General features: G+C 37.1%; 1 protein-coding gene across 1 annotated transcript in view; it reads right to left on the bottom strand.

Annotated features, from left to right (window-relative positions):
• Positions 1 to 8,377: 8,377 nt before the first annotated feature.
• Positions 8,378 to 18,612, bottom strand: part of RAB12 (RAB12, member RAS oncogene family) — a 44,113-nt gene continuing 33,878 nt past the window's right edge. The window contains exons 3-6 of the mRNA XM_020985523.2: positions 13,629 to 13,767; positions 12,536 to 12,625; positions 11,777 to 11,881; positions 8,378 to 10,369 (exon numbers count right to left, since the gene is read on the bottom strand). Coding sequence (XP_020841182.2) covers positions 10,256 to 10,369; positions 11,777 to 11,881; positions 12,536 to 12,625; positions 13,629 to 13,767 — 448 coding nt within the window. The 3' untranslated portion in view covers positions 8,378 to 10,255. The remainder of the gene's footprint in view (positions 10,370 to 11,776; positions 11,882 to 12,535; positions 12,626 to 13,628; positions 13,768 to 18,612) is intronic.

The raw sequence follows: 18,612 nt of genomic DNA, 5'->3' as shown, positions 1-18,612 counted from the left end.
ATAAATATCCTTAGAAGATACTACCAGAGATTGTGCAGTGACCATACAATGGCAGGCTTTTAGGGATGTAGAGAGCATCCTTGCCTCCCAGAACTGACCCTCCCAATAGCCAAAATATAATTGAATGAAAACTATTTCTTGGGACTGGTATAAAAGACAGCAGGGAAAAAAGCACTAGTTTTGGGGTCCGAAGAGCTTGCCTTTAATCCCATCTCTGACAGTTGCAAAGAGTTAGAATTGGAAGAGATCTCGCAGATCATGTTGTTCAGCCCTTTATTTTAGAGATGACGAAACTGAAACACAGAGACATTCAATGATTTACCCAAGATCACATAGGTAGTAAGAAAGTCAGAATTTGAATTCAGTTCCTCTGACTATGAAATTATCATTCTACCAAATAGGGATAGTAATACTGGCCTCACCTCCCTCATAGCGCTGTTGGAAGGAAAGAGCTCTGAAACACTGTATGTAAATGGTGGCTTTTATTACAGTACTTAAAAGCTGTAGCCAGCAATTTTCAAGAAATAAAATTGATTATTTCCTTCTTAAGTGGTGCTTAGGCATTACTAAAGCGGTATAACAAAGCTGATTTGCTTTTATCAAAAGGGTTCTTTCTCACATTATTATTAAAGACGGCATGATGTCCTAGAAAGGGCACTGGTCTGGGAATAAAGAGACCTGAATCCTAAGAAGCAAGCAATAAACACTCCTTAAGTGTCTGCCGTGTGGCAGCCACGTGATACGAAGACACCAGTTAAATAGTTTCTACCTTCAAGAAACCTACTGTCTACTGGGGGCGAGGATACATACATACGTTGCATATACAAAACAAATGCAAGGAACTTTTGAGGGAAAGGCACCAGCGGCTATGGGGAGCAGAACAGCTTCACGTCGGCGGTGGCGCCCCGGCTCTGTCAGTAGAAGAGATGCCTTTTGCAGTACTTTTTTCTGTTTCTTTTACTATCTCAAGGAGACCACTTTGTCACTCAGCTGTCTGTGTGTTGTTCCCCATTCTCACCGCTCTCTTTTAAATATGGTGGACTACATGGCTACTGACGTCCCTTTCTTCTCTAAAATTTTATGATTCTGCAACTACACAGTTGTGTAGTGGTGTCCTTTCTCATCCTCTAAAATGCTTTAATTACATCAGTTTGTGTGTGTGTTAGTGATCATTGGTAAAATGCTATATGTACCAATCCACACCCACAATGCATCTTTCCACTGTTCTATGAATTATTCCCAATTCCCAATCCAGTTATTTGCAATCCTCCAGTAAAGTTCAACCTTTTGATTACATTGATGGCTCATTGATGATCTGAGTGTGTGTGCTTTGTAAGCCCAGCTAAGTCTGGCTCTTCAAATTCATCACCAGATTGGCTGGAGGGTGATTACTTTTTTTTTGGCCATAGCAATTGCCAAAGACCCCTCATTGCAGGGGTTGCGATCTGCACCATGCAGGGGAGGGTCCACACTAACAGAAGCAAATCCTTGAAATATTGAAACTATGTTTGAAATTTCATACATTCTAAACATCTCTAAAAACATTATTCATATGGACTATGACTTTAACCATGTGTTATTTAGAGTATTAGTTGAAAACACTTTTTATTTCAAAGATCTTAGTCTATAAAAATGTTGAAAAGATTCTAAAATGAAATACACTTACAAACTGCAATAAACGCTGTGCTGCCTAATATTTTTGTTAGAACTTTAGCCACACCTAATGGACAGTTGACATTATTACATGTGCAAGTCAAAATTTTTCCATATCATTAGGGCATTTCAAATATAATTCTTCCAAAATTTAAAAAGTAAATTAGATATTCTTAGGCCAGTTAATACTGACCTGGTCCCTTCGTTATTTTAAAAGTTATTTTAATTTATAAATTCATTATATAAAAAATTCATTAACTATTTAAAAATATACTTGGGTATCACCCAAGTATATTTTTAGGATTCATTCACTTCAGGATCAACTATAGAAATTGAAAATATAATCAGGAACTGGGTCTATATAAGATTGTAGTAACGGTTTATTGGGCTAGATAAGGTGAAAATTTTAATAATTTAATTTTTTAAAGTACAGTAACAGTTTTATTATTGTAGGTGGTGCAGATAGAGCACTATCAGGACTCAGGAAGACCTGGCTTCAAATCCTGCGGCTGGGTGACCATGGGCAAGTCACTTAACTTCTGCTTCTTCATTTATAAAAATGGGAGTAACAAATAGCACCTACTTCCCAGGATTGTTAGGAAGTTAAAAATCAGATAGTATTTGTAAAGGGATTTGCCAGCCTTACAAAAATGAGACAGCATGTTGTAGTGCAGAGGTGTCAACTAACATTCCTGAGCACCACTAGATTAAATGCAAGTGGAACTATTTAACAAAATAAATAAAAATACAATAAGACATAGATGATGTTATTGTAGTTTTCTAAGTCAACACGCAGCCCACAGGGGGCCCCATTTCTATTACAGTTTGATGTAACTGTTGTAGTAGATAGAATATGGGACTTGGAGTCAGGAAAATGTGAGTTCGAATCTTGTCTCTGAGAATCTCTACCTATGGGAAGCTAGGCAAGAAACTTAAGGGGTCCCAAATTGACCTCATCATTTCCTTTCTCACCAAACTGTACCTCGACTTACCTGCTCCATTTTGTTTTTGGCCTCACTGTTCTCCAAGTTCTAAACCTCCTCACATATATCACATTCAATCTATTGTCACTTCCTCTACACCAGTGGTATCAACCTTAAATAGAAACAGGCGCCACTAAATTATAGATAAGGATCCTAGCAGGCAACATATTCACTTAAGAAACCACACATTAACATTATCTGTGTTCCATTGTATTTTCATTTATTTTGTTAAATATTTCCCTATTACATTTTAATTTGTTTCTGGCACTGTTGATGTTGCTATATAATATATTTTGTATCTATCTTCTAGAGTGCTGGGTCTGGAGTCAGGGAGACCTGAGTACAAATCCGGTCTCACCCACTTAATATTGTGTGTGATCCTGGGCAAGTCACTTAACCTTGTTTGCCTTTCCTCATTTGTAAGATGAATTAGAGAAGGAAATGGCGAACCACTCCAGTATCTTTGCCAAGCAAACCCCAAACAGGGTCACAAAGAGTTGGACACGACTGAAGTAACTAAACAACAAATTCCATTCCAACTATATATCTTAGTTCAGGCTCTCAGCACCTCTCCTCTGTACTTATATGAATTTCCTAACTTCTCTTTTTGTCTCTATTCTTGCCCCTCTGCATTTCATCCATTCTGTTTTACCTATTGCAATCCTTCTCAGTGGCTCCTCATTGCATAAGAAATAAAGTAAAAACTTATGATCGAAATGATCTAAACTGGCCATCCCTTATTTAAAAAAAAAAAAGAGGGAAAACATTTTGCAAAGCTAACCAGCATATCAAGAAAATCTGACATATACTGTGTTCCACTCACCTGATCCCCCACCTTTTAAGCAAAGGGGAGGGTGGTCCCTGCTCACCAAGCTACCTTTCAAGACCCAGCTGAAGCCCTACTTCTTCTATGAAAGCTTCCCTACCTGGTGTGTTTTATCAGTAGTGAATTAGGAATTTCTGCTCAACTTAATGACCTTGAGTAAGTCACTTCCCTTCTCTAGGCCTCAGTTTTCTCATCTGCAAAATAAGGGATTGATCATGGAAAATGCTATCCACATTCAGAGAAAGAACTATGGAGTCTGAATGCAGATTGAAGCATACTATTTTCTCTTTCAATTTCTTTTTTTTTTATCATGGTTTTCCCCTTTTGTTCTGATTCTTCTTTCACAACATGACTAATGTAGAAATATGTTTAACATGATTGTACATGTATAGCCTATATCAGATTGCATGCTGGGAAGAGGGGGGAATTTAGGACTCAAAATCTTACAAAAGTGAATGTTGAAAACTAAAACTAACTAAATAAATTTAAACAAACAAAAAAAAATAAAAAAAAAAATAAGGGACTGATCTCTGTAGACACTTCCAGTTCTAAATCTAGTCTGCAGTCATTTCTTCCTGAATTCCTGCCTCTTCCAGATTTAAAATGTGAAAGCTAATTTGAGAGTCTCTTTCAGCTCAGAATCATATAGTGTTTATTGACAATTCCACTCGGTGTATTTATTATTCTACCAAATACTGATTTATACCCTGGAAAGCTTAGAGTGATATATTCCTTTATTAAAAAGCCTCCTGGGAACGAAAGTCTTTTATATGGAACAGAACTATCTGTGATGTGCAGCCGCATTAAAAAGAAATCCCTTTGGCACCCAAAGCTCCAGATCTATCATTTCCTTCCCCAGCCCCACCCATGCAAGGTAGCAAAGATGGAATAACTGGTTATACTTTGCCTGAAATTTGTAGATAATAATAATGATTATGTATGTATATACATATATATGTGTATACATATATATCTTTATATTTTGCAAAGCACTTTCCTAGTTAATAATCCTTTGAGATAGCTAGTGCAAGCATTGCTATTCCCAATTTACAGATGAAGAAACTGACCAGAGGTTAAATGACTTGACCATGATCAGCCAGGCTGTGGTTGAAGAAGGATTCAAACACCTATCCATCATGGTTAGATGTCTTTATACTAAAGTGTTATGCCATTAGAAACTTATAGTTTGGTTCTTTGAACTCTAACTGTGGAATCAAGTCTCCTTTTTTTCATAGATTGTAGATTCAGAGATGGTAGGGACTTTAGAGATCACCTTGTCTAACCTTCTCATTTTATGGATGAGGAAACTGAGGGTAAGTGATTGTCCAATTAAGTGTCTGAGGGGGTGGAGTGTGATCCCAGGAACATAGGATTAAGGCTAGAAAAGTTCCTGCAGCCCCCTCGTTTTAGCTCAGTGTATAAAGTGCTGGGCTTGGAGACAGGAAGTCTCATCTTCCTGAGTTCAAATATGGCCTCAGACACTTAACTAGTTGCGTGACCGTGGGCAAGTCATCTCACCCTGTTTGCTCATCTGTAAAATGACCTGGAGAAGGAAATGGCAAAGCACTCCTGTCACTTTGCCAAGAAAATCCCAAATTGGGTCATGAAGAGTTAGACTTGATTGAAACGACTGAACATACACTATTATTATTATTATTAATAACTGCAGTGGTGGTCTGGGTTAGGGGTCCTACTTGAATTGCTGCCTAACTACTGATAAAATCCTATTATAACATTCTAGGCCAAAGAAGGATTTTTTAATAACAAGTGCTGACCTGTCTGAAGCAGTACTTTTTTTGTGAATACTCCTGTAAAGAGTAAAGTTTTTTGATAAGTGGATACAACAGGGAGTCACTATTACAAAAACAACAACTCATCTTAACAGAATGTGATTGATAAACCTTATATGGTAGGATGGGGGAACACCAGTAATATTGATCTCTAATTCTTTCATTGCATCATGAAGCAACATTTATCCTTCCACTCTTCTGTTCAACCCTGCTTCACACATTTTAACCACTTAACAAAAATTACTCAAACTCCCCAGACTCCAACTAACAAAAAAAGTATACAAAAATACCCAAAAGTCTAAAGCAAGAAAAGGATTGGGAAATGGAGGTTGTAAGATTCCCCATTTCCGTCATGAGGATTTTTTTTTTCCTTTTTAAGGAATTGTGGGGACTGAACATTAGCAATTTCCTCCCTAGTTCCTGCAGTCCAGAATCCACTTTATACGTGCTGCTGCACCTGGTTTCAATGTCATGGAGCAAGATCCCTTCATACAGGTTACCCCATGGTGTCCTCTCCTTTCCTGTCTCCTTTTGTGTGGTCTTTCCCTAAGGACAGGGGTTATCTTTTTTTTTTTAATTAATTGTATTCCTAGGGTTTAGGTTTAGCACAGTGTTGGGCACTGTTTAAATGTTTATTGGATTGGATTAGATTGGATTCCATGGCAGCAAAAGGTAATCCCATGATCCAATGCTGGTTTCCATTGCTCTTTCTGCAATTCTAGTCCCTTCTCTTCACCCAGATAATGAAGTAGCTTTATACGTGCCCTGCCCACCACATAAGGATTACTGCGTGTTTCAAATGAGATCACAGGAAAGATAATACTAAAAATAAAGTTCAATTTATAAAGTTCTACAAAGTACTTCATATATCTCATTTACCTTCACAATGACCTGTGATATAGCCAGTACCTGTGAAAGTGCTTGAGAATTACAAGTAACTATGTAAGTGCAAACTATCATTCTTGTTAAAACTAAACCTCAGAAAACAAAAGACACAAACTAAAAAATAAAATAAAACAAACCCATCAAATCTACGAACTTCAAACAGTAAAACAGACATAGTAAGAAAAAGTACCAGACTGAAAAGCAGGAGACCTGAGTTCAAGTCCTACTTCTGCCATTAATTACCTTCTTGACCACGGACTTATCAGGAAAGTTTTCCCTCAGTTTCCTCATATGTAAAATTAAAGGAATGGACTATTGTTGACATCCTTTCTAGCCCAATCATTCTAAAATTTTATAATTTGCAATGAGAATTTTTTTTCAGATTGCTATTTTTTGGAGTTACCAATAAGTGGACAAAAAGCAGAAATACAGACTAAAATGATCATGGACAAAATGAATAAGCCACATGATAAATACTTGACCTTTGAATAAAAGAATGGCATTCTATGATTTGTAGCAATTCGGCATCGCCAGGATATTTCTTGCTCTAGACTTTACTGGGTCACAAGTACTCCAACTCCCCAAAATTGACCTGTGAGTGAAAGCACAACCAGTGCTAGATGGGGTGCCCAAGGAGGCTGCCATGTCATCAGGAAGAAGCCAGGTCTCAGTATGAACCAGAAGATGTTAAGAGTGGGAAAGGAATAAGATGAAAGAATTTGTTGACTATGGAACAGGCAACCCAGAAGGCACAGTGGTAGATTTTGTTTTGAGACTTTGGGGGAAAGAGGGTTTGAGGGGAATGGGAGAAGGAAGCAGTAGGGGGAAATGGGATCGGGATGATGACCTGCACAGGGTTCAGAATCACTGGGATAGGAAGGTATGACCAAATAAGAATTGTCAACCATTAAGTGAAAATTTTATAAAGATTTTCAAAGTCAATAGTATTACAATCTCAGGGTGGACAGTTGGGAGGCGCAAGGACTTGGAGCAGGAGTGGTGATGACTCTCCTTCCTTGAGGAAGAAGGCCAGGCTGGAAATTGAATGAAATGACCCTCTATCCCTTCACCTTCACAGGTATGATGGAAAGGCACTGCTTTTCCCACAGGAGGCTGTAGATCAGGCAGAAGACAGATGTGATGGGACAGACCTATCTCTTCTTTCCTTCTATCCTGTCCAAGATATACTTAGCAGGAGCTGGTATCCAAGCCTCAGCCTTGGAATCAGGCTGGTGGTTTGTTCCTTAATGGTTATGCAGGGTATTGTAGAAGGAATGCTGGATTTGTATGCAGATGACCTGTGGTTGAATCCCTCTTCTGCAAGCTGTGTTACCTTGGGCACAAGTCACTTCGCTCTGGTCTTCAGTTTTCTCATATTCAATATGAGTTCTGAATATTGTAAGTTACTAGAAACCATTGAGACTGTGGAAGGGACAGCAAATAGACCAATGTGATTAGCATTTACCTAAGACTGAAAGGTGTTTTAAATGCTGTCTCATTTAATCCTCACTATAACCGTATGAGGTAAGCGCCATCTCTCCCATTTTACAGATGAAGAAACTAAGGTTGAGAGTTTAAGTGACTTGCTGAGAAAGGATTCAAATTCAGGTCTTCCTGAGAGTAAGTTCAGCACTCCAACCACTGTGCCACCTGCTTCAAACCCTACAGCCAGACCAAAGTGCATGGAGTTGAGTTTTTTTTGTAAGAAATATATAAAAATAGGAGGAAACCAAGATGGAAAGAGCTTTAAATACCAAACTGGAGTTTATAGTTGATTCCAGAGGTAATAGGGAAGTCCTAGATATTGAGTGGGGATGAAGCAGACATAGCCAGGTCTGTTCTTTAGTAGAAGTCACTTTTTTTGAGAGGGGGCAGCTAGGCAATGGGGTTAAGTGACTTGCCCAGGGTCACACAGCCAATAAGTGTCAAGTGTCTGGAGTCAATTTGAACTCAAGTCCTCCTGACTCCAAGGCCAGAGCTCTATCCACTGCGCCACCTGGCTGCACCAGTAAAAGTCACTTTGACAGCTGCATAGGGGATGGGTCAAAATGAGGAGACTAATTAGGAGGCCGTTGCAATAACCCAGGTTAGAAGTGATGAGGGCTTGATGTGACTGTGAGTGCATGGGATATATCTATATCTACATCTATCTGAGCAATGTTGTGGAGAAGGATGTGACGAAATTTGGCAACTGACTTGATATGTGGGGGGAATGAGAGTGAAAAATCAAAGATGACAGGTGTCAGTCAACAAGCATTTATTAACTCCCTATATACAAGGCAGTATGCTAGGTATGTTGGGGTTACAAAGACAAGAGAAATAGTTCCTGCCCTCCAAGAGCTTACATTCTACAGAGAGGGGACATGGAGTGTACACAGGTAAGTACATACAAAAACATGCAAAACAAATACATGATCTTTTGGGGGAGAAGCCATTGGCAGTGGGGTGATCAGGAAAAGCCTTAGAGAAGTTGGCACCGGAGATGAGCTTTAAAGGAAATCAGGGATTGTTAAGTGCAGAGGTGAAGAGCAAATGCATTCCAGGCATGAGGGGGACAACGTGTGCAAAGGTATGGAGATGGGAAATGTGAAGAAGAGCAGCAAGAGTGTGGGAAGGGGAGTAATAACTGTAATGAGGCTGGGGAGGTAGGCTTGTACCAGAAAAGATGGTTGACCACCAAGTGATGACTGTTTCAGCCATAGGATCTCTCGAGTGGCTGGTTGTAAAGTTTATTTATAGGTGAAAGGAGTACTCAATGCAATTACAGATATTTTGAAGTATTAGCGCATACATCTATGTCCTTCCTAGGACTAATATTTTTCTGTATAAAACATATTTAAAATACAAAATTTATTCTTCATAAAGGATGTTTTCACTTAGCCATCTATATATACACATTTTATAATAAACACAAATAATGGCAGCAATTCCATTGTCATTCATAAATACAAAATTTTATTTGGACTTCATTAGTTTAGAAATACCACAATGCTTTTCAATGCCACGACATTCAAGACACTCGAAGTTATTCAAATATGTTACTACTTATTTACTTTAACTAAACAAAGTGCAGCTTAATAATAAAAGATATACCAAAGATAGAGTTCACAAATTCATTATCAGACTCCTGCCCCCATCCACCCCAACAAAAAATAGAATACAGTATATGCTGGACAGAACATAAGCTTCACCTTAAAAAAAAAGGGGGTTTGTTTGTGTTTGTTTGTTTCTACCATTAAAAAGATCAAGATATCAGGCAAATACATATATGTTCCTTGATATAGGAAAGGTATTTTCAAAAAATTCCTTTAAACAGGATTTGCTTAGGACAACAGCGTTATTTTAACATCTGTAATAGTTTCAAATACATCTCTTTTACTTGATCTCTGTGGTTCTTAAAAGTATAGTGTACAGTCTGTTCATTAAGAAACTGTGACAACAATATTGCTGTCTTAGGTCTAAGTCAAGCCCAATATCTCTAATTCTAGTTATAGGCTATAATTATTAACATACTATTAATAAATATTTTTTAAAGGATGGAAATCAAATGGATTTTTGCTTTGCTGCAGAACAACTCCAATGCTACAAAGATGCTACAGCTGAAAAAGTCTTTTGAATAAAGAAAAAAACAAACAAACCATGACTTACGGAAGCTTTATTCAAAAAATTCTTCAGTTTTACAAATTTATCTTTAAAATAGTTAGCAAAGCACCAAATACTCTCTTCATACCAGAATAATTTCTGCCATTTTAATATAATTGACAAGAACTATTAAAACATTTATTTGAAGTATTATAGATTCCATTTCTCCCACTCCTTTGTATCAGGAGTACTGCAGTTTCCCCAGTGCCTACACAATATTTATAACACTGAGATAATGAAGGAAATATACAATTGTGTGTGTGTGTGTGTGTGTGTGTGTGTGTGTGTGTGAGAAATGTGTAACATAGTTGAATCCTACACAGGATTAAATATTTGCATATTTACAGGTTAGTGTGGAGCTCTGACTTGGATAACAAAGTGCGACATGAAATTGCCAAAATGATTGTAGTGCAGAGTCGAACAGATCCTCTTCCCCCTTCCCAAGAATCTTTTTTACTATGTCCCTAAGGAGCAAATCAACAGCAACGGACATGTGGTCTTGGTGGAGGCAGTTCTGGTGGTATTTCTGGTTCTGGTTGTAAGGAAAGGATGCTGTTGGATAATTCATTCCTTAAAACATCCAGAGGCATCTTTAAGATGAGAGGGAAAGAATGTGTAAGTATTTAACAAAGTTACCTTTATACACAGTTTTTCAAACAGTTAAAATTAAACAGAAGTGAAAATCCTACTAATTCCCAAATAAGTAATACCTGTATAATAAACCCAAACAATACTTGTTATTCCCATTTACACTGCCCTTCAGGGTTCGCAAAGTCTTTAAAAAATGACTATGAGAAACTTAGCTTCACATCAAATGAAAGCCTATTTGGCCCATTACCTTTGGGGAAAAAAGCTGAGAGCAATGCTTCAATTACTTTTTGGATTAACTGAAATATGTTTTCTACAAAATCACCATTTGGTAAAGAAAGAAACTGCATCTCATCTTATAATCACTGCATTTCCATTGTCCCTCCCTGTGGTATGAAAGTCAATGTAGGGTCTTCAAGGCTATCCCAGTGACAGCCCTTAGAGTCACCGGCCTCTGAGGACAAATCTATTGAAGTGCGACAGCCTCATTACCAGGAGGCTGCCCACGAGATGCTGAATGCTTCATGGCACACACGAAAAACACACTCCCAGTTCAATGTAGCCTCTTGCACATCCACTATGATGCTGGCGGAGTGTTAGCAAAGAAAGCAGAGGTTCTAAGAAACACAAATCGCTCAGGATGATAAGGCGTGCAATTGGCTGCAGCTTACATAAGTGGAGAGAAAAGCCACCCCAATGAGGTTATGTTCCACTGAAGCATATTACTATAAACGTAACTGCCTTTATAGACAAACTTGGAGATCAATAAATTTGTTAAAAAATTTTGAAATTATGTTTGAACCCAGAAGATTTCACGTAAGTGATAATACCAGTTAAATAAACATTTATGTAAAAAAAAATACGTTTAAATCTTTTGAGTATAAGTGTAATCACCAACATGTTCAAAAATGATTTGTAACTCCTTGGTTTTAAGACTGTGGTAAGTACTTCCATGCTGCATAATATTCTTTAAAAAAAAAATCAGAAATGATGGAAGATAAGTATCACTTTAAGAGTATTCAGTACTGAGATCCGGTGTAAAGGAATCCATTTCAATTCAAGTAAGGAAAAAAAAGGGAACAAATGGAACCTGGTAACAAAGCATGCTCCTTTTATCCTATCTGGTCATTCTATCAAAACCTCAATGTTCAAGCACTTAAAGAAATGTGTTACATGTTAGCTCGGACCTGCACTGCAAATTCTTATGCGGCTTCAGTGGCCCAAGGGCTACATCTTCAGTGAGAGTTAAAGTGAAGATCGGTGACGTATTTTAATATCGTATCTGGCTCTGGTTGTTCAAAGTAACCAAGGGAATTTTAATTTCCACATTAAAGTCTTTAAATCAAGTCATGGCAAATGGTAAAGTTCAAGGTTTCACATACAGTTAGGAATACCAAAAAGAATTTTACCTTTTTCAGAATATCATCAACAAGTTTTAGAAATATCTCATCCACATTGAAATTATCCTTGGCACTTGCTTCACAGAATCTCATCCCAGTTATCTGTTGTGCAAACTATTGAAAAGAGATTAAAAAAAAATTAAAACCCAAACTCCTAATTTTTGGCAGCAGCATGATACAATTATGTTTTAGCACTAGCTAAGCTATTACTTAGCTGTCTGATCAAGGATACATAACTGTTTCTGTATCTTAGTTTCTCACCTGTAAAGTGAGGTTAAACTTTTTCTAAAATTTTGTGAATTTCATAAAAACTAACAAGAATTTATTATATGTCAAACACATACAAGTTTTTATATTCTAAGAGTTAAAATTTTCCTTAAATCAAACTAGTTACAAAGTTTGGTAGATTCGAAATTGTGAAATTTGAATATGATTTTGCCTATTTATACTGAAGCCCTTAGTGAAAGACTATGTAGCTTAGAATGTTAGAAAAGAAGGCTAAGAAAGCATGACCAAAGTATAATTGCTTTAAAATAAGATAATGACATATAAAAATATTTTAAATGAAAGGCCAAATAATGCAAAACCAATATTACAAATATTCTGTGTGCTAAAGCAACTCTTTCTCCATATTTAGATGAATTAAGTGACCAGAGGTAAAGGAAAATCAATTATAAAAGCTGAATATAATACTGCTAAATTAGAGCCCCTATTCATTTCAGTCCTGTGCAGTCCACACCCCTGAGAACTCTGTGCATTCTCTCTTACCTTTTCACCCTGCTGTCTAGTGATTTCTCTGTCAGTTTCACAGTCCAACTTATTCCCAACTAACAAAAGTTCCGCATCTTCTGAGGCATACTGTGGAATTAAAACAGGATAACGTTTTGCACCCTGGAGACATAAGACTTTTCTTCCAAAAATGGTTAGAATCTTGTAATTCAGAAACACACTCTTTTTTGTAGAGAAAAAGATTTAGGCTCTCAATGGAAGTCTATGGATTTAAGTCCCTTATTAAGAGACACTTTGGTTCTAAAAACGCCAAATATACTGAGCATTTTTCTTTCTTGTTTTGATTATAATGATGTGTGACTAAGGAACTCTTCCTCTCAGTGTGTGCTGAGGCTCTAGCACAAAACAAAAGCGGCCAATGAAGTGGATGGGCGTATGCTAGTCTCCCAGTGGAATGCCTTATCCTAACTGCCCAGGTATGTCTCAAGTGACATTACAGACTTTTGCTACAGAGAAGTGGGGATAGCCAGCCATTTCTGTTGGAGACGATAGGAGAATAAAGTGTTTGTTTTTTAAAGAAAGCACGTATTAATAGTATGCTTACTAAAATGAACAGGACATGTGTTATCTGATTTTACACTATACATGTGTGTAAAGTATACAGAATGGATGGAAAGCTGGTCTTAGCAGGATCGGGAAGATTTGAGGTCCAAGTTCTACCTGAGTGACTGTGGGAAAAATCTGTAAGCTCTCAGCATCTAACGTAACTCTCTAATCCTATACAGGAGGTTGCTGGTCTGCAATGGTAGAGGAAGTGCTCATAGACAGAACTATCCCCACTGCTGAAATCACACGTTTGGACTCCCCAAACTCCAACTATATTTAGAACACATAATTGTAGTTCACTATTTAAGGAACTCTAAACACATTTTTTTTTGGTGGGGTGGTGGTGGTTAAAGGAAATAAGGTAAATAACCAAACCTCAATTTATTCTTAAAAATGTTATTTTTAGAAAACTAGAGTTTCTTTTTTGGAGGATGGGGGTTATATACAATTTAAAAACTTTTCATCTTTAAAGGACAAAGATATATAATCAATTTATATTATTTCATGAGAAATATGCAAAGCCTACCTTATCAATCATTTTCATCCATTTTGGTAGATCATCAAATGTCTCTTTCTTTGTAATATCGTACACTAATATGATTCCCTTGGCACTTCTGTAATAAGCTGAGGTAATGCTGTTGAATCTTTCCTGACCTGCTGTGTCCCTAGGAAAGAATACCAAACATCAGCATAAGGATTCCATCAACTCATAAACAAGATGCTCTATATTTGGTGCAAATTCCATATACAGAAATCTATGTGGTGGGAGGTAATACATGTGTAACATTTCTTCTTAATAGTTACGGTCTACAAAAAAGAGCAGAAGAACCCTCAAAACGGATGTTTCCTTGACAGAGGGCTATCAACTAAAGGAGAAGAGGGCACATTTAATTATAGAAGGATACTTAGAATAGGGATGGCCTATGAACAAGGAGCAACAATATGTTCAGAGTGAGGTTTTTCTTCTTAAAGGCACAAAAAGCAATGATAGTGATGCTATATTGCATTGAAACACATGAATGTAGGACTTCAGAGAGAAGGCAGCCACTCAGTAGCAAAAAAGAAAAAAACTTTAAATGAAATTTTCACAAAATACATGGAAAAATTCAAACACACAGCTTAGAGGCAATGTGAAAATAATAGCATAAGCAATGAAAACAATGTAATTTGATTACATACAAGGAAGGCAGGTATTTACAAACAAATGTTAATTTCACTGAGGACAAGGAATGTTTCATTTTTGTCCCTCTATCTCCAATGTCCAGCATGTAATACAAACATCATAAATGCTTGCTGACTGATTATTAATTTCCTTTTTATTGTTTGGGGTTTTCAAAAACTGTTTTAAGATATTGGATGAAGCACAAAAAGCAAAGTTCTTCAAATCAATAGCACAATCACTATAAAAACAAGCTGCAATTCCAACTCTCCTGAAACTGATGTGTCATCATAGTATATCTTGTCCATCTTTCTTGGCTTTTGTTCTAATACCTAAATGAGTATCAATCATAATCACAACAGCAGCCTTTCTAATTTTGTTTTCTTAAAAATACAGTCCCTGCCACTTACCCAATTGTTAGTTTTACAGTGCTGTTGTTTGAGGGCCTCTCAAAACAAGGGCTGGATTGTGGTTTCTATGACCTTTCTTAGGAGGTCTTTGAGGATACTTTTACTTTTTAAAATTTCTGTAACTTCGCATGTCACCCGTCCTTAGTTGCAGGAGTGTAAAATGATGGTTTTCTCTCCAGAGAATATGCTCATGCGGTTCACAGTTTATCCTTAACCTATTTTCCCTTGGCTTGGTCTTTGTGCATGGGAAGGTTATTCCCCTCAGCCCTATGGAGTCTGAGTTAGGACTTAGAAGTGGAATCCTAAGGGGAAAAGTTATCAGCCCCTCAATCAGAGGGACTTTGAACTTCACTTGAAAGAACAGCCTAATAACCATCCTCTTGGCAATGGCCAGGCAATCTGGAGGCAGAACTTCCTGGGAATACTCATAACCCACAATAATCAGTTACTATCCTGTAAATCTATGTAGTTTTAATTGCATCTTGGCTTTTTTCCCCTTTAACTTCAAAAACTAACTGAAGTTTCTTCTGGATCTTCCAATTACAACTTCATATGTAAGCATTCATTCACCTGGGCCCAAATGGCACCACAGCACCTGGGATCATAGATAAGCTTCCCCCCCACACCCCTTGTTAGCATACCTTGACTAGATGGGTGACCATTACCATCCTCTAATTTTCATCCTACTCAATCAGTGATAGTATTCTAAATATCCCAAAGTACAGGATGGGAAGCAAGGATAACAGATAATGTCTTGATTACTACCAGTCACTATTCTGGAATCCCTAATAAGGAGAAAGGGTTATCCTTAACATGTGTCAGAAATAAAACTAAGAAGTTGGGAAGTCATTTTGGGAGCTGTCCTATCCCCTTGCCAATCTGAACGCAGGTGTGGAAGACTACAGCACTGCCCAGTCCCCTGCCTCTCACCATCTCTATTTCCAAAGCCTCAGGTGTCTACATAGAACATTGTTTAATAAATCTCATTTGAACAGCTAAGTCTTGTGCATTTTCTCTCTTTTTCCCTCCTTAGTGCAGTCCTTTGTAGATACCTTTGCTGCCAAATGAAGGAACTGAAATGGGTACGAGAAATCCAGGTTTCCTGATTTTAAAATTCCTTAAAAAAACAGAGTAAGGGCTCATTTGAAGTGCTGCAGTGAGTAATGCTAATTTAAATGCCTTTTGACTTTTGCTATGAAAATGCAAAATGATGGCGTAACATTCAACTCCTACAGCTAATGACTCAGTTTATAGAAAGAAATGCCTAAATTTGTCCATAGGATCATAAACTTTTCTCTAATCTAAAGCTATTGATTCACTGCTCTGAAGCAGACATGTACAGAAGAATGGTCAGGAAATACCCAAGATGATCAAGTTGGTGAGCCTGACATATCAAATCTTATTTTTTTGAAATCTTAACATTAAGCAATTTTTTACTTATATAAATGAGTGTGCAATGATCAAGTAAATTGGCGATGTTACCTTGTAGCTATCTGTTCATGTAAATAAAAACTAGGTATGCTAACATACCTGCTTTTGAGTAGAGAAAAGATACTGATCCATCTCAGCTGAGCAGTTTAGAGGCTGGGTGGGTTAGGCAAATTAAACCAGGGATTTCAATTATGTATGCTAACATAGCCTTTTGTTGTCAGAGAAACTGTGCCATGGGAGACATTAGTTTTTTTTCCCTTATTCCCAAAACAGCAATGAGGAAAAAAGAAAACACACACACACACACAAGTTTAAGAATATAAGAAAAAACTGATACTATAGGTTGAAATTTACCACTGCAACTTTTGGGGGAAAAAAATTGGCTAAGCAAATTAACAAGGTAAGAAATATTACATGGCCCTGTTTTTCTTTTCCTAAGAGTCCCACCTCTGACACACTGGCTATCTGACCTTGGTCAAGTCATTTAACTTCACTACACTGGGCAATTAACTTTGCTAAGACTCTAAGTTGCAAAGACACTTCTGCCCTGCCATTGGTAGATCATGGTTTCCTAGACCAATGAAATCACAGGTCTGCTTCTTACCTCTGTCCTAAGAGAACAGGCTACTTTTAAGGACTAACAATCTGTTTCATTTGAATGAGGCTTATCTATTAATTAAAAGTGGTCTGGAAGGACCATTACACTGGAAGGGAAAGGGTTATAGTTACTATACACTTAAAAGAAAAAACCAAGCAGCCAGTCTTTTTAATATATCCTGTAATTCATACTTTTGACTTAGACAAACTGGATGAAAACCTTAACTATGCCCTGAGTTAATCCTTCAGTCAAGTGAAAAGTTGTTCAGTTGCGCCTGACTTTCTGTGATCCCATCTGGGGTTTTCTTAGCTTCTCCTTCTCCAGCTTATTTTCCAGATGAGGAATTGAAGCAAACAGGGTTAAGTCACCTGCCCAAGGTCACACAGCTAGTAAGTGTCTGAGGCAGGATTTGAACTCAGGAAGATGAGTCTTCCTGACTCCAAGGCCGTGCTAGCTGCTCAAAGTGAGAAGTAGAACAAATGCAAATTAGGTATGCCTTAGCTGGGGAATACCTGTACTCAGGTATTGTAAAAATCATCTGGTATATGAAAAAAGATACTAGGAGTGAGTTTTAATTAAAACTATAATAGACTTTAATTTCTGATGAGGAACTGCCCAAATTCTGACACACACTGGAGAAGTCATTGCTGGTCAGTCAGAAGTTCTAGCTGTGTTCTAGAGTTGAGAGATGACACATGTTGATATGGTGGGGAGACCCCAGGAAGGGAAGGACTAATGTCAGACATATATCAATGGACTTCAAAGGGACTTAGGAAACTTAAGTGCAATAAACTAATCTTCTACATCTTGGATCTGAATATCCTACTAATTACTACTAACATAAGAGATATCAATTCTTTAATAGAAGTGAAGTATCTGTTGTAAATCTCTATTAATTTTATTTGGTAACCTAGTGGCCTGAGTTAACATACATGTCAAAGAACTCAGCTTACTTTACTACAAAGCACCTTATTCACTATTTGTAGAATATAATTTATCTTATTCATTATATTCATAGAATATAGTAATAGATTCATAGTTTCTAAGCTCAAAAGGGATAATAGAGATAATTTAGCCCAAGACCTTCATTTTGCAGATGAGATACCTGAGACCCAGAGAGATGAAGTGACTTAAGGTCATAATGCTACTCAATGACAGAGTCAGGATTTGAACATAGAACTTCCAACCATTTCAGTGATCTTCTCACCAAAGGGGGAGTTCTTGACCTAGGGTCTGCAGACCTCCAAGGAATTTATGGATAGATTTCAGGGGGTCTATGAATTTCAATGAGAAAAACAATTACATCTTTATTTCAACATAACTGCTTTCCTTTGTAATCCTATATATTTTATTTTATGTATTTAAAAACATTATTCTGAGAAGGGGTCCACAGACTTCATCAAGCTGCAAAGAGGTCCATGACACAAAAAAGGTCAAGAAAACCCACACTACAGGATGTTAAAAAATTAAAAACCAAAAAGATGAACTCACATTTTTGGGGCTGTTTTTGCATATACACATCAATGTTTAAATAATATTAATTTTCTGTAATAAAAATCAGTCAGGAAAGAATTGACAATTCTCTTCTCACCTAAGTTCATGCTTTATAGTTCATCTTTTACTGTGTTCTACCCTGAATGCTTGATGAAGCATCTTCTCATGGAAGACTACTTTATATTAATAAAAATATTTGTAATGATAAAATGTTTTCTTATTTCAAAATCTTTTCTTGAATTTTTCCTTTATACATAAGATTCTCTGCTACCACATATGGCGTGAAAATCAGGAAATAAGGCTAATGTCTATAACTTCTCTAAGCCTGTTTCAATTCCTTGGCACTAATTCACCTTTTATAATTCCCAGTATATAATTTTAGACATATACTCAAAGAAGCATTAAGTCCTGACACTGT

This window comes from Phascolarctos cinereus, unplaced genomic scaffold, assembly GCF_003287225.1.
Source record: "Phascolarctos cinereus isolate Bilbo 61053 unplaced genomic scaffold, phaCin_HiC Scaffold_4;HRSCAF=312, whole genome shotgun sequence".
NCBI classification, from domain to species: Eukaryota; Metazoa; Chordata; class Mammalia; order Diprotodontia; family Phascolarctidae; genus Phascolarctos; species Phascolarctos cinereus.
The sequence above is the reverse complement of the archived record's forward strand: the minus strand, read 5'-3'. Positions and strand labels throughout refer to the sequence as shown.